The following is a 12,048-nucleotide window of genomic DNA, read 5'->3' as shown; positions in this document are numbered from 1 at the left end:
GAATGGCATTTGTTTGTTGCACCATTTTGGATAATATACATTTTCCATAAATGAAACTATTTCTAACAGCTAACAATACATAATATTGTGACAACTATGCCCTGTTTATGTAACTTACTGTACCAGATAAGCCCCTCATGCAAGGGCGGGCAAAGCTAACTTTGCTGACCATTGGGGTGTTTTTTGTAATAACAAGGAGCAAGTGCGCCACAGTGTCTAGAAATATGGAAACTTGAATCCGGTGATCCAAGGCCCTGGTAGCTGTGGTTTAGGAAGTTACCTTTGATCAGGCAGATTAGGGATATGCTCTGTGGGTTAGAAACTGCAGCGCAACCTTAAGCAGCTTGCCAATTGCATTTCCGATGATTCTTTATTAATGAAAGGGGGGAAGGGAGGTGTATGGTTGCAGAGCCTTGAGTGCTTGGTATACTCTTTTCCCCAGAAAAGGGGTCTTTTGGGTGGGGGTCCTTTTGGCCACCCTAACACTCTGTTGACTGAAATGTACCCTCAAAGCATGACAGAGCCACCACCATGTTTCACAGAAGGCTGCAGACAGGCATCAACATACTTCTCGCCAACTCTTCTTCTGACATATTGGCATCTTTAAAAACCAAAGATTTCAAATTTGGACTCTATTTATTTATTTATTTATTTAAGGATTTTTATGCCGCAATTCAGCCAAAAAAGGCTCTCACGGCGGCTTACAAAAGTATTTCTTGACAGTCCCTGCCCACAGGCTTACAATCTAAAAGACATGACACAAAAGGAAAGGGGATTGGGAGGGAGGAGGAGGAGGAGGAGGGGGGAAAGGAAAGCAAATTCAGGCACTACAATCTTAGTTGCAAAGTTCAGCAGTTACAGTTGACAGCAGGAGGCAGGGAGCTCTCAGCTGGAGCTGGACCCAGGCACGGTGGAGAGGTGCCTGGCTGCTGCTTCCTCCCTCACTGGTGGCCTCTGCAGAGACAGTTGGTGGCAGGAGGGAGGGGGCTCTCAGCTGGAGCTGGACCCAGGCACGGTGGAGAGGTGCCTGGCTACTGCTTCCTCCCTCACTGGTGGCCTCTGCAGAGACAGTTGGTAGCAGGAGGGAGGGGGCTCTGAACTGGAGCTGGACCCAGGCACGGTGGAGAGGTGCCTGGCAGCTGCTTCCTCCCTCTCTGGTGGCCTCTGCAGTGATAGTTGGTAGCAGGAGGGAGGGGGCTCTGAGCTGGAGCTGGACCCAGGCACAGTGGAGAGGTGCCTGGCTGCTGCTTCCTCCCTCACTGGTGGCCTCTGCAGAGACAGTTGGTAGCAGGAGGGAGGGGGCTCTCAGCTGGAGCTGGACCCAGGCACGGTGGAGAGGTGCCTGGCTGCTGCTTCCTCCTTCACTGGTGGCCTCTCCAGAGACAGTTGACAGCAGGAGGGAGGGGGCTCTCAGCTGGAGCTGGACCCAGGCACGGTGGAGAGGTGCCTGGCTGCTGCTTCCTCCCTCACTGGTGGCCTCTGCAGAGACAGTTGGTAGCAGGAGGGAGGGGGCTCTCAGCTGGAGCTGGACCCAGGCACGGTGGAGAGGTGCCTGGCTGCTGCTTCCTCCTTCACTGGTGGCCTCTCCAGAGACAGTTGACAGCAGGAGGGAGGGGGCTCTCAGCTGGAGCTGGACCCAGGCACGGTGGAGAGGTGCCTGGCTGCTGCTTCCTCCCTCACTGGTGGCCTCTCCGGAGACAGTTGCTTCTGCCACAGGTTGTTGCTCCATGCTTTATGGTCTTTCGCGTACTGCAATCTCTTCTGCTTGTTGCCTTTCCACAAGAATGGCTTCTTAGCTGCAACACGCCCTACAAGACCATTTCTCGTAAGACTTCTCACAGTCCAAGTGTATACTTTGATGCCACATGATTTCGCCAGAAGTTGAGCAAGCGCTTCACTGGATTTCCATCTGTCTCTCAAGGTAATGACCTTTAAGTACTGTTCATGAGATGCAGACAGCTTTTGGGGTCTTCCACTGCGTTTCCTGTCTTCAACTTGCCCAGTTTCTTCAATCTTCTTTATGACAGCTTGAACACATCTTGAAAATCCATTTAGTTGGGCTGTTGCTCACTCAGAATTGCCTTATTCTATGTTCTTCTAGCCATTTCACAAGATACTTTTTGGAAAATGCAAGGAATTCTTGTTACTTTTTAATTGTATTAATTTTTATTCGTATTTATTCTAATGTAAAATAGTGTTTTTCTGAAAAAATAAACACTTAATGCCCAGTTAAAGAATTTTAAACATATTTTTCTTGGGTGGCCTAAGACTTTTGCACAGTACTATGTGTATATATAATGCGGTAAAGGAAGCAAATGCAAACTGAAACCCCTAAAATGTAGGGTACAACTGGTATGCACACTGATAGCTTCATCCCACGTACCTGTTTATTTATTTATTTACATTTATATACCGCCCCACAGCCGAAGCTCTCTGGGCGGTTTACAACAATTAACTTTGTAAAGGTTGTAACTCTGGGTGGTTTACAACCTGTTTCCCTTTAATTATCCCCTACAGCGCTAAGCTAGCATCGTTGCTATCACACCCGGGGCAGCAGCACTCCTAAGATCTTTTGCCAAGGGTTTAAGGGGGGAAATGTAAAATAATCATTAACAATCATCAGATAACCAAATCTGATTCAAATTTGGTGTGCTTAAAGCTCTCCTTAATATCTATTACTGTGCCAGTTTTGATGTCTTTATCTTTAAAGCTTATGCAGATGTAAACATTTGTTTAATTTTTCTTTAAACATATCAAATCCTGCTCCTGCACCCCAGCGGCCGCTCAGAAAACAACAAATTATTCGCTCGAAAACTACTAGCAAAATAGCTTGATTCTTTTCCCTTTATAGCACAATTAAAGCAGGATGCATGGGAGTACTTCACAGTCAAAGCAGACTATAAACTGGAAAACTTCGGAGTCCTTTGCACACAATTCGCAGTGATTGCACAGTGTAATGCTGGCGTGATAAAGCTCTTACTTGGGTATAAGCCTTCATTAAACATAGTTGGAAGTAAGTCATCCCAAGTCAAATGAAACTGCACAAGATACTTGTCTAAAAATGAGCAATTCTCCTCAAATAGTTGGTGTGAGTTACACTGGGTCATTGGTACCTCCCTCCCCAATCTTTGACTTTTTAGTAGATAAGACCTTTCCCAATAATCTTATCTTGTTTGAGAGAATTTGTTCCAAAAGACACCACCTCTTCAATCTTTGGCTTTTAATAGATAAGATCCTTTCCAATAATCCAGAAGTCATATCACCCTCAATCTTGATGCTGAGGTCACCACTTCCGTAGCTAAATTTTGTTTTAAAAAGGTGGATGGCTGGTTGGCCACTTTGTGAACAGAATGGACTGATCCAGCACAGCTCTTCTTATGTTCTTAGAAAATATCAGGGACAAATTACACATGAGGTCACATGAATCCCTAGCTTCCAGGAAGTTAAGTAACCCAAAGTCTGATCCTGACCTCTTTTCTTTGGAACAATGTTTATTGTAATTAGAACCTGGATGTGCGTGCCATGTTCTTTTCACAACAATTATTACAATGTAGTCACAGAAGATAGAATAAATATGCCAGAAATATGCCAAAAGCCTCAGAAATAAACATATTCTTGTATATGTTTTGCTTGTCTCAAAATTATTCTAAAAGAAAATTCCAAAAGAAAAAGACCAAATATAACAGCAGCAAGGCTCAAATCTTCTTCTCAGCTCTCGTACAGTAGCAGAGATACTGTGACCAGTGCTGTGCAGACCAAAAGTGAGGCCTGCACCAAGACCATCTTTACCTAGGCCCAAAAGGTCAAAGCCCATTACCATGTGGAAAGCCAGAAGAGCCAAATGGACAGTGATGAGCAATGGGTAGCAACAGCAATGGGTGTCCCTTTGCCCAGATGTTCAGAGGGTGTCATTTGAACTTGGGTTTCACCAATCTTATTGGTGCAGAAGTTTCCTCTGCCCAATTTTCAGGTATTTCCCCTTCGCCCACATCCCATAGCTCACCCTATACAGCAGGGGCTCCTGGCTCTCTGTGTAGCCTTTCTGGGAGACTGGAGATGTTGCCTTGGGAGCAAGTGGTGGGGAACTCCACTTCCAACTGCTTAAACCCGAATGCAACCATTAGCAAACCATTTTATGCAAGTACACCATTTTAAATTGTGAATCACAGCTATAAATTACCAAAGGACAAAACCCAGCTAGTTTGCCAATGAATCTACCTTATACTCCAGATATCAATCCACAAACCATTGATAATCAGCCTGAGGGGGCGTTATCTGACCTCAGATCTGGCAATATTTACAGGAGTTAAAAGGACACGTGTTTCATAGGTTACGGAAGAGCAGTTCCTGGAAATAACTCCCAATTGAGGTTATATTCTTCCAGCATTCACTATTGAGGGACATTCTTCTTAGACCTGTCTTTGATACCTACTAGCCCCAATCCACTATTCTTTATTATCCTACCATCCTGTGGAGAAACCAGGGAAGGATGGCCCATGTGCAAGCAGCAACTGTCCTGCTTTTAATGTTCATAATGTGCATGGGAGTTAGCTGTCCTCCCTGCATAACAGGAAATGCAATAGAAGAGGAGCTGCTGGGGATGCTTCTCAGTGAGATAGCCAAGGAGATGATCCTTTCGAGGCTTCGCTTGAAGGAAAGGCCCAATGTCACCTTTCCAGCTTCAGGATATAATGTGCAGGAAGCTCTGAAGAAACTAGATACTCAGGAAGACCCACACCAGAACTCCAGAGTGGAAGGGCAAGTATACAAGCAGCTAAGCTTTGCAAAACCAGGTTTGTATGAAATCACTACACATTCCAAAATCAGGAGGTGCTTGAAGCATAGGAGAAAGAGTCCCAAAGAGGCACGGGTGATGCGGGGGATTTAGTTCTTAAATTCTGTATGGGTATATAATTTCTAGAGACTTTGTTGTGTTATGGTACAAACTTATACATGCCTCTTCAGATGTAAATCCTATTGAGTTCAATGAGATGTATTCCCAGCTAAGAGTGTGCATAGGACTGCAGCTGTTTGAAACAGCACAAATAATGAGGCTTGTGGCACCTTATGGAATAACCACTTTATTATGGCACAATTTTTCATGGACTCTAGTCCACAAAAGCTTACACCATAATAAAACAGTTACTTGCCAGAAGCTTCTTGGTTGGTTTTGCGTAGGTACATTTTATCCTTGTAGGTCAGTTTAATGCAAACTTCTTTCAAAGTCTTCCCACCTTGCCCAGTCCCCTCTTTCTTTGCTCTACTTGATATAAAAATGCACACTGAAGGATTGGAATCCGACGAGATACACACATGTCCATCTCACATAGGCACAAGTTGGAATTCAGCCTTGACATAAGAGGGAGAATGCCAGATAATTCCAAGAATTGAAGGTGGTTTGAAAGAAGGGTTGCTTCTCCTGGTGAACACATGTTTCCCAGATTTACCTCTGGTAAATAGGTTTTTCAGGTTTTTATATTGTTTCCAAAACTTGCAAAACCTGTTTGATCAGAGGGAAGAGTGGGACAAATGAATGTTTCTGTACAACACAGTGAAGCATAGCTTCTCTCAAATCACTTTCAATTCCATAAAAGCCTGAGAGAACTTTGTTCATTTCAGTAGCAAAAGAATTGGCTTGTGTCATGGGGCACAGAAATGTGCCAATCTTCTGCTGAGCATGCAGTACATTGGAATCAGAATGACCTTTGATTTGCTTTCTGTCCCATTCTCTGCATTTCTCTACAGTATTTTTAATCCTTCTCCTATCCTATTGTCATTAGTACATAGACCAGGGGAGGGGGGGAATCTCCACTGTAACTTTTAGGAGAGAGTTTCATTAAATGGGGAAAAATAGCTTTCCAAAAAGAGAAATCACAGCTCTGTCCCTCCCACTCAATGCCTAACCTTCAAGAGTGGGAATTTTACATCACAGAGTTTTTGAAAGTGTTACATTTCCATTCTTGATTCTTTTTTAATCCATTAGTATGAATTAAGGTTATCAACTTTTTCACCAGCCACTGTTACTGTGCCTTTAACAGTAGCATAATTTGCCAACGTTAGCAGGTGATCATTTATATTCATGTTGTAAATAGCTTAACCTGTTGATTTCTGCACATGGACTAAGTGTTAAATAAATGCTCACGAGCAGGCCAAGCAGTTTTGCTCTCTTTTTCTACTCAACCGGCAACCAGAAGCACATTCCCTGGGGTGGCAAGGAAGGATCTCTTCTTAATTCCTTTTACATTATTATTATTATTATTATTATTATTATTATTATTATTATTAATCATATGACAGATTTATTTTGAATTCTATTTAAAAGTAGGTTCAGATGTCAAAATTAATTTGCAACTTTTGTTTTTAAATTTGAGTTTCATTTCCCCCCCCCCCTGTTTTTAAAATAATTATTTAAATGTGAGGCAGGCAACCTTTTTGGGCCCATGGATGCATTTGGTAATTTGAGAAAGTGTCCTCGACACCAACACAAAAAGCATCAGCATGCAGGTACCTGCCACCCTCATTTCCTAAGAATGTCTCAACATGTGGTCCAGAGACATTAACTCCCCTGTTAAACAGCTCCACTGGCTTCCAGTCTGTTTCTGGGCTCAATTCAAAGTGCTGGTTATGACCTATAAAGCCCTATATGGCTCAGGTCCAGGTTATCTGAAAGACTGTATTCTCCCCTTTGAGTCTGCCCGTGCTTTGAGATCTTCTGGAGAAGCCCTTCTTTCAGTCCCGCCATCTTCACAAGCACGCTTGGTGGGAACATGGGAGAGGGCCTTCTCAGTGGTTGCTCCGGTGCTTTGGAACTCTCTTCCCTCCTTGATGGGCTTTCGGAAGCAGGGTAAAACTTTTTTGTTCCAGCAGGCCTTTGGAGAATAATCTGGCCCTCCATTTATGTTAATGTCTTATAATTTTGTTGTGTATTTATTTATTTTATTTATTTATTACACTTATATACCACCCCCATAACCAGGGCTCTCTGGGTGGTTTACAGAAATTCTAAAATTAAGATAAAAACGAGTATACAAAATTTTAAATTTTAAAACACAGAACATATACACATAAAGCATTAAAAACCGTTAAAAAAGTAAACATATGGGAGATTAAGATGTGCCACCATATGCCTGGGCAAAGAGGAAAGTCTTAACCTGGCGCCAGAAAGATAGCAGCGTTGGTGCCAGGCGAGCCTCGTCAGGGAGATCGTTCCACAGTCGGGGGGCCACCACCGAAAAGGCCCTGTCCCTCGTTGCCACACTCCAAGCCTCTTTCGGAGCCTCTCAGAGTAGGCACCCGGAGGAGGATCTTAGATGTTGAACGTAGTTTTAAACGTTTATGGGTTCCCCCCCCCCCCCCATGTATGTTTTAACCTTTGTAAGGCCGCCTTGAGGCCCAGTATTGGGCAAATAAATATAATAATAATAATAATAATAATAATAATAATAATAATAATAATAATAATAGATAAGGATACCAATACAGAGAGATGAGAAGAGCTCTAAGCTGTGCTGGCTCCAGGGTTTTTTTAGGACCCTTGAGCAAGACATCCTCAATGGGCCTGCTCCCTCAGTGAGTCTTCCTTTTCACCACCATTGTCACCAGCTGCTGTTGCTCATCATCCTCTTACCTAGGGTGACCATATGAAAAGGAGGACCGGGCTCCTGTATCTTTTACAGTTGTATAGACAAGGGAAATTCAGCAGGTGTCATTTGTATATATAAAGAACCTGGTGAAATTCTATCTTCATCACAACAGTTAAAGGTGCAGGAGCTATACTAGAGTGACCAGATTTACAAGAGGGCAGGGCACCTGCAACTTTAACTGCTGTGATGAAGACGGAATTTCACCAGGTTCTCCATATATATAGATGACACCTGCTGAAATTCCCTTTTCTATGCAACTGTTAAAGATACAGGAGCCCTGTCCTCCTTTTCATATGGTCACCCTATCTTACCTGCATTGCTACCACTTGCTTGCTTGACAGGCAGAGAAGCAGTGAGCAAGTAGGCATTGCTCCTTCTTCACACCACCTCTACATTGTCTAGGCCAGAGTGGAAGGAGAGAACAAGCAGGTTGCAATGGGGAAGAGGAGATGCAAATCCCGGGCTTTCTTCTGAGTGGGCCACTATTGGGCTTGGGCCCTCAACGGGTGCCTGACCATGGCGATACTTCAGGTCAGCCCTGGCTGTAAGACTCCCTCCCTCGCCTTATCTTGAAGCCCTTCGTGGAAACCGCTGCCAACATCTGACCAAAAAATACAGCAAAGGGTTTCCGTGGTTGGCCTGGTTCCTGCAGGGCCTTCTCATGCCTCCATTTAGTCCTGTGGTCTAAGTGGTCCCAAGTGCAGTGTCTGTGGAGACAATAACACCCCAGAGGGCTTCCATGTGCACACACAGCCATGCTTCTCACCTTTCCACCAAATTGCTCCATCTACAACAGCAAAAGCAAAAGAAAATGACTAAAATGCCCTCTCTGCAAAAAAAAGGAGTGGTGGGAACCCTACTGGGAAAGAGGAAAGCCAAGATCATTGGCAAAGAGAAAGCAAGAGAGTTGTGGATGGGTTATTTTGGCTGCCCAGCAGAGAGCTTGGGAGAATAAGTTGGTTGGCCCAGAGTGTTCGCCTCGTGTGAAATTGGTTTTCTGTTAGAGCAGAAAACTGTGCATTCAAAGTATGGTTTTGGGATCATACTCCATCACTGCCTTGTACTCAGTTTCTTAGGTTACTTACTTTCCTTTTAGCCCTACCAGTTTGTCTTCTCTGTTGGGTGTTTGTGACTGGCAGCCATTTTGTGATGGCATGCACAATACAAATTCCAGATATGCCCAGAAGCACATACAAGGTTGACCCCTGTCAGTCAGTCATCATTTTGTTGATCCCTCACGTAGGGTTGCCCATTAATCATTAGAAAAACTGGCTTGCAGATTGCTTTGCTTTGGGGCTACTTGTCAACAACACCAAAAACAAGAGGCAACTCCAGTTGTTGTTTTTAAAGTTAAACAACCTTTGCTCTGGGCTCTGCCCCCGTAGCAGAATTCCATGGCAGCTGCCAGAGCCTTGCTGCCTCGCCAGTGCTAACTCTTGACCGGACCCTCTATGCTTAGCAGATGGGTTCATTATTACTATTATTATTATTATTATTATTATTATTATTATTATTATTATTATTTTGCATTTGTATACCACCTCATAGCCAAAGCTCTCTGGGCAGTTCACATAAGATAAAAACACTTAAAAACAATATCCAAAAAACCAGAAAAACAACCAAAATGCACATACATTTAAAACCAGTATAACAACTTTAAAAACGATGAGCCAAAAAAACAGACCAATGGTCCCACGGTCATTACATAAATGCCTGGGAGAAGAGCAAAGTCTTGACCTGGCGCCAAAAAGATAACAATGTTGGCACCAGGTGGGCCTCATCAGGGAGATTGTTCCACAGTTGTGGGGGGCCACCACAGAGAAGGCCCTCTTTCTTGTTGCCACCCTCTGAGCGTCCCTCGGAGTAGGCATCCAGAGGAAGCCCTTAGATGTTGAACATAGTGTTCAGGTAGGTTCATGTCGGGAAAGGCATTCTGTCAGGTATTGTGGTCCCAAGCCATGTAAGGCTTTATAGGTTAAAACCAGCACCTTGAATTGGGCTCGGAAACATACAGGCAACCAATGCAAGCGGGCCAGAGTGGGTCTTATATGCTCGAACCTTCTGGTTCCAGTTATCCATCTGGCCACTGCATTTTGCACAAGCTGCAGCTTCTGAACTGACCCCTGTCAGTCAGTCATCATTTTGTTGAACCCTCACTTCGTGAACTTCTATTTCAATTTCACACAGTGTCCTGGAGTAAAACGATGGCAGGACATTGTAGGAAATTAAGAGGCATGGGAGAAGGCAATACCCCGGGTCTCTTGGCCCATATCCAATTCTCAGATTAGGCAAAGCAGGTTGGGTTCACAGCCTCTTCCGAATGGCAGGTATGGGACCTGATTATCCAAATGGCCAAGCTGATCTGTCTTTTGGAGACTGTCTTCACAGCACCAGGTCGATGCTGCCTCCCTCTTCAACCCTGTGCTTTCTCTATCTCAGAACGGTGTCAGGTAATCCCAACGCCAAAGAAGGAGCGCTGGGTTTCTGGGCAGTCATTCAGGTCCTAGAGATGCCCCCATCCTCTTGCTGGTGGAAGGCGACCAATCGATGGTCTCCTTCCACCAAGCTCAGCCCCCGGGTTGTCCCTGATTGACCCCAGAGCGACATTACACGGCAGAAGCACCATGTTGACATTGCTTCCTTTGAAAAATTCAGGGGAAGCCCCATGGTGGCTGTGAAGCTACGCTTGTATTGTCTAACTGATGTGGTGCAGATCCACAGCAACCACAGGGCTTTCCCCCCTTGATTGTCCATTCATTAGCATTTGTTATTTGTAGCCCACCCATATACCAAAGATAAAGGGAGGCTTTGAATGACAAGACACAAGACCCATAACACTATCATTCAGTAAAGGATTGGCCATTTTCTTTCCTACCCCCACCTCTCATACAGGACGGTCGCTGTTCAACGGAATCCGCTTGCACTTTGGCTGCCGTCTACAAGAAGGAAGGAACATAGAACTATTGCAAGCTAGCCTATACTTTTTCTGGCCACTCAACAGCCAACCTAGCCAGAGGGTCACAGTGAGGCTACTTCTCCCAATGCCCAATGGTTCAAATCTGACGCTTATTGGTGAAAAAGAACTGGAACTGAAGGAGAAAGGATGGTCCACACTCGAAGTAGGATCAGTTTTCCAGGCTTGCTTCAGCCAAGGCCATGAGGTGCTGACAGTAGATCTAGAGACTGAAAGCCAACAAGAACTTCCCCTCCTGTTGACCAACATGAGCTCTCACCAGCCATTTAGGATTGTCGAAGCTCGGGAACTGGCCGTGCATCAACTCCACCGTCGGGAACTTGAATGTGACAGAAGATCCAGGTGTTGCAAAAAGAGTTTCTATATTAGTTTTAAGGACGTTGGGTGGGATGGATGGATTGTCGCTCCTCTGGGCTTTCATACCAACTATTGCACTACACTATGCGAAGAGAACATTGCTCCCTCCGTGCATGATTTTCTTAGCAACTTCGTGGACAGGATTGCACACAGGAACAAGTCTTCCCATTGTGTCCCTACAGCATTCAAGCCCCTCTCTCTCCTGTATATTATGGATGACAGCATTGTTTTTTCCAGTATTCCTGATATGATTGTTGAGGATTGCAGCTGCAGCTAGCTTAAAAAAAGGAATGACGGTGACCAAGTATGAGACTCACCCATGGGGAACAGAAAACATTACTAAATTATAGAACTAATTCTGGGTGCCTCTCCCACCATCACCAGCATGAACTCTGCACGTGCATAGTGCAATGGAAATATCTTCTATATCTTATCAAAGTTACCTTCTACATAAGTATTAATGACTGAGTGAAGCCATATACCTCATTTTCTGCTACCTTTCAACTAAAGGCATGGCTTCTTCCTTCTCACTAGAAAAATCCCTTCCCTCCGTTATCCAGTTGCTTTGAATATCTTCGATAGAAAAGTGAAATGTATCAAATAAATATGCAATGGTGGTAACATTTTATTTATTTATTTAATCATTTTTGTACTGCCTTTTGCTCTAAAACAAGCTCTCCAAGGCAGTTTAAAACAACAAAACATCAATATAGTTATAAAGAGCATTGAGGCCATAATAGAGAAACAAAATCAAATATAGATGAATTAAAAATGAAAAGTCTGCTGGAACAAAAACACAGAAAGGGAGCCAGTCTAACCTCCCTTGGCACAACTGGCATGCTGCCACTGAGAAGGCCATGTCCCAATCACACCTGCCTTGGTGGCAGAATGCGGAGCAGGGCCTTCAAAGATGAGCACAGACGATGGGCAGAGTCATGCAGGAGGGCTCAGTCGTTCAGGTAGCCTAGTCTCTGGGCTAGGGTTTTATAGGGGATAATCAACAACTTGAATAGGCCCTAGGAAAAAAAATCAGAAGCCAATGCAATTAAAACAAGACTGGTATAAAATGTTCAG

The 12,048-nt window shown here is 44.2% G+C and overlaps 1 protein-coding gene across 1 annotated transcript; it reads left to right on the top strand.

Annotated features, from left to right (window-relative positions):
- The first annotated feature begins 4,421 nt into the window (after window positions 1–4,421).
- LOC134396530 (inhibin beta C chain-like) lies at window positions 4,422–11,499 on the top strand. Its single transcript, XM_063123043.1, has 2 exons — window positions 4,422–4,793; window positions 10,536–11,499. Exons 1-2 carry the CDS (start codon window positions 4,490–4,492, stop codon window positions 11,249–11,251), a joined length of 1,020 nt encoding a protein of 339 aa, XP_062979113.1. The 5' UTR covers window positions 4,422–4,489; the 3' UTR covers window positions 11,252–11,499.
- Window positions 11,500–12,048: the final 549 nt, after the last annotated feature.

Source organism: Elgaria multicarinata, chromosome 3 (genome assembly GCF_023053635.1).
Source record: "Elgaria multicarinata webbii isolate HBS135686 ecotype San Diego chromosome 3, rElgMul1.1.pri, whole genome shotgun sequence".
NCBI lineage: Eukaryota > Metazoa > Chordata > Lepidosauria > Squamata > Anguidae > Elgaria > Elgaria multicarinata.
The sequence above is the reverse complement of the archived record's forward strand: the minus strand, read 5'-3'. Positions and strand labels throughout refer to the sequence as shown.

Bases quoted from the DNA above. Each gene is read 5' to 3' on its own strand.
- LOC134396530 (XM_063123043.1), top strand. From the start codon at position 4,490: ATGGCCCATGTGCAAGCAGCAACTGTCCTGCTTTTAATGTTCATAATG. The intron at 4,794-10,535 runs GTTTGTATGAAA...CCTCTCATACAG, and splicing joins GCTAAGCTTTGCAAAACCAG to GACGGTCGCTGTTCAACGGA.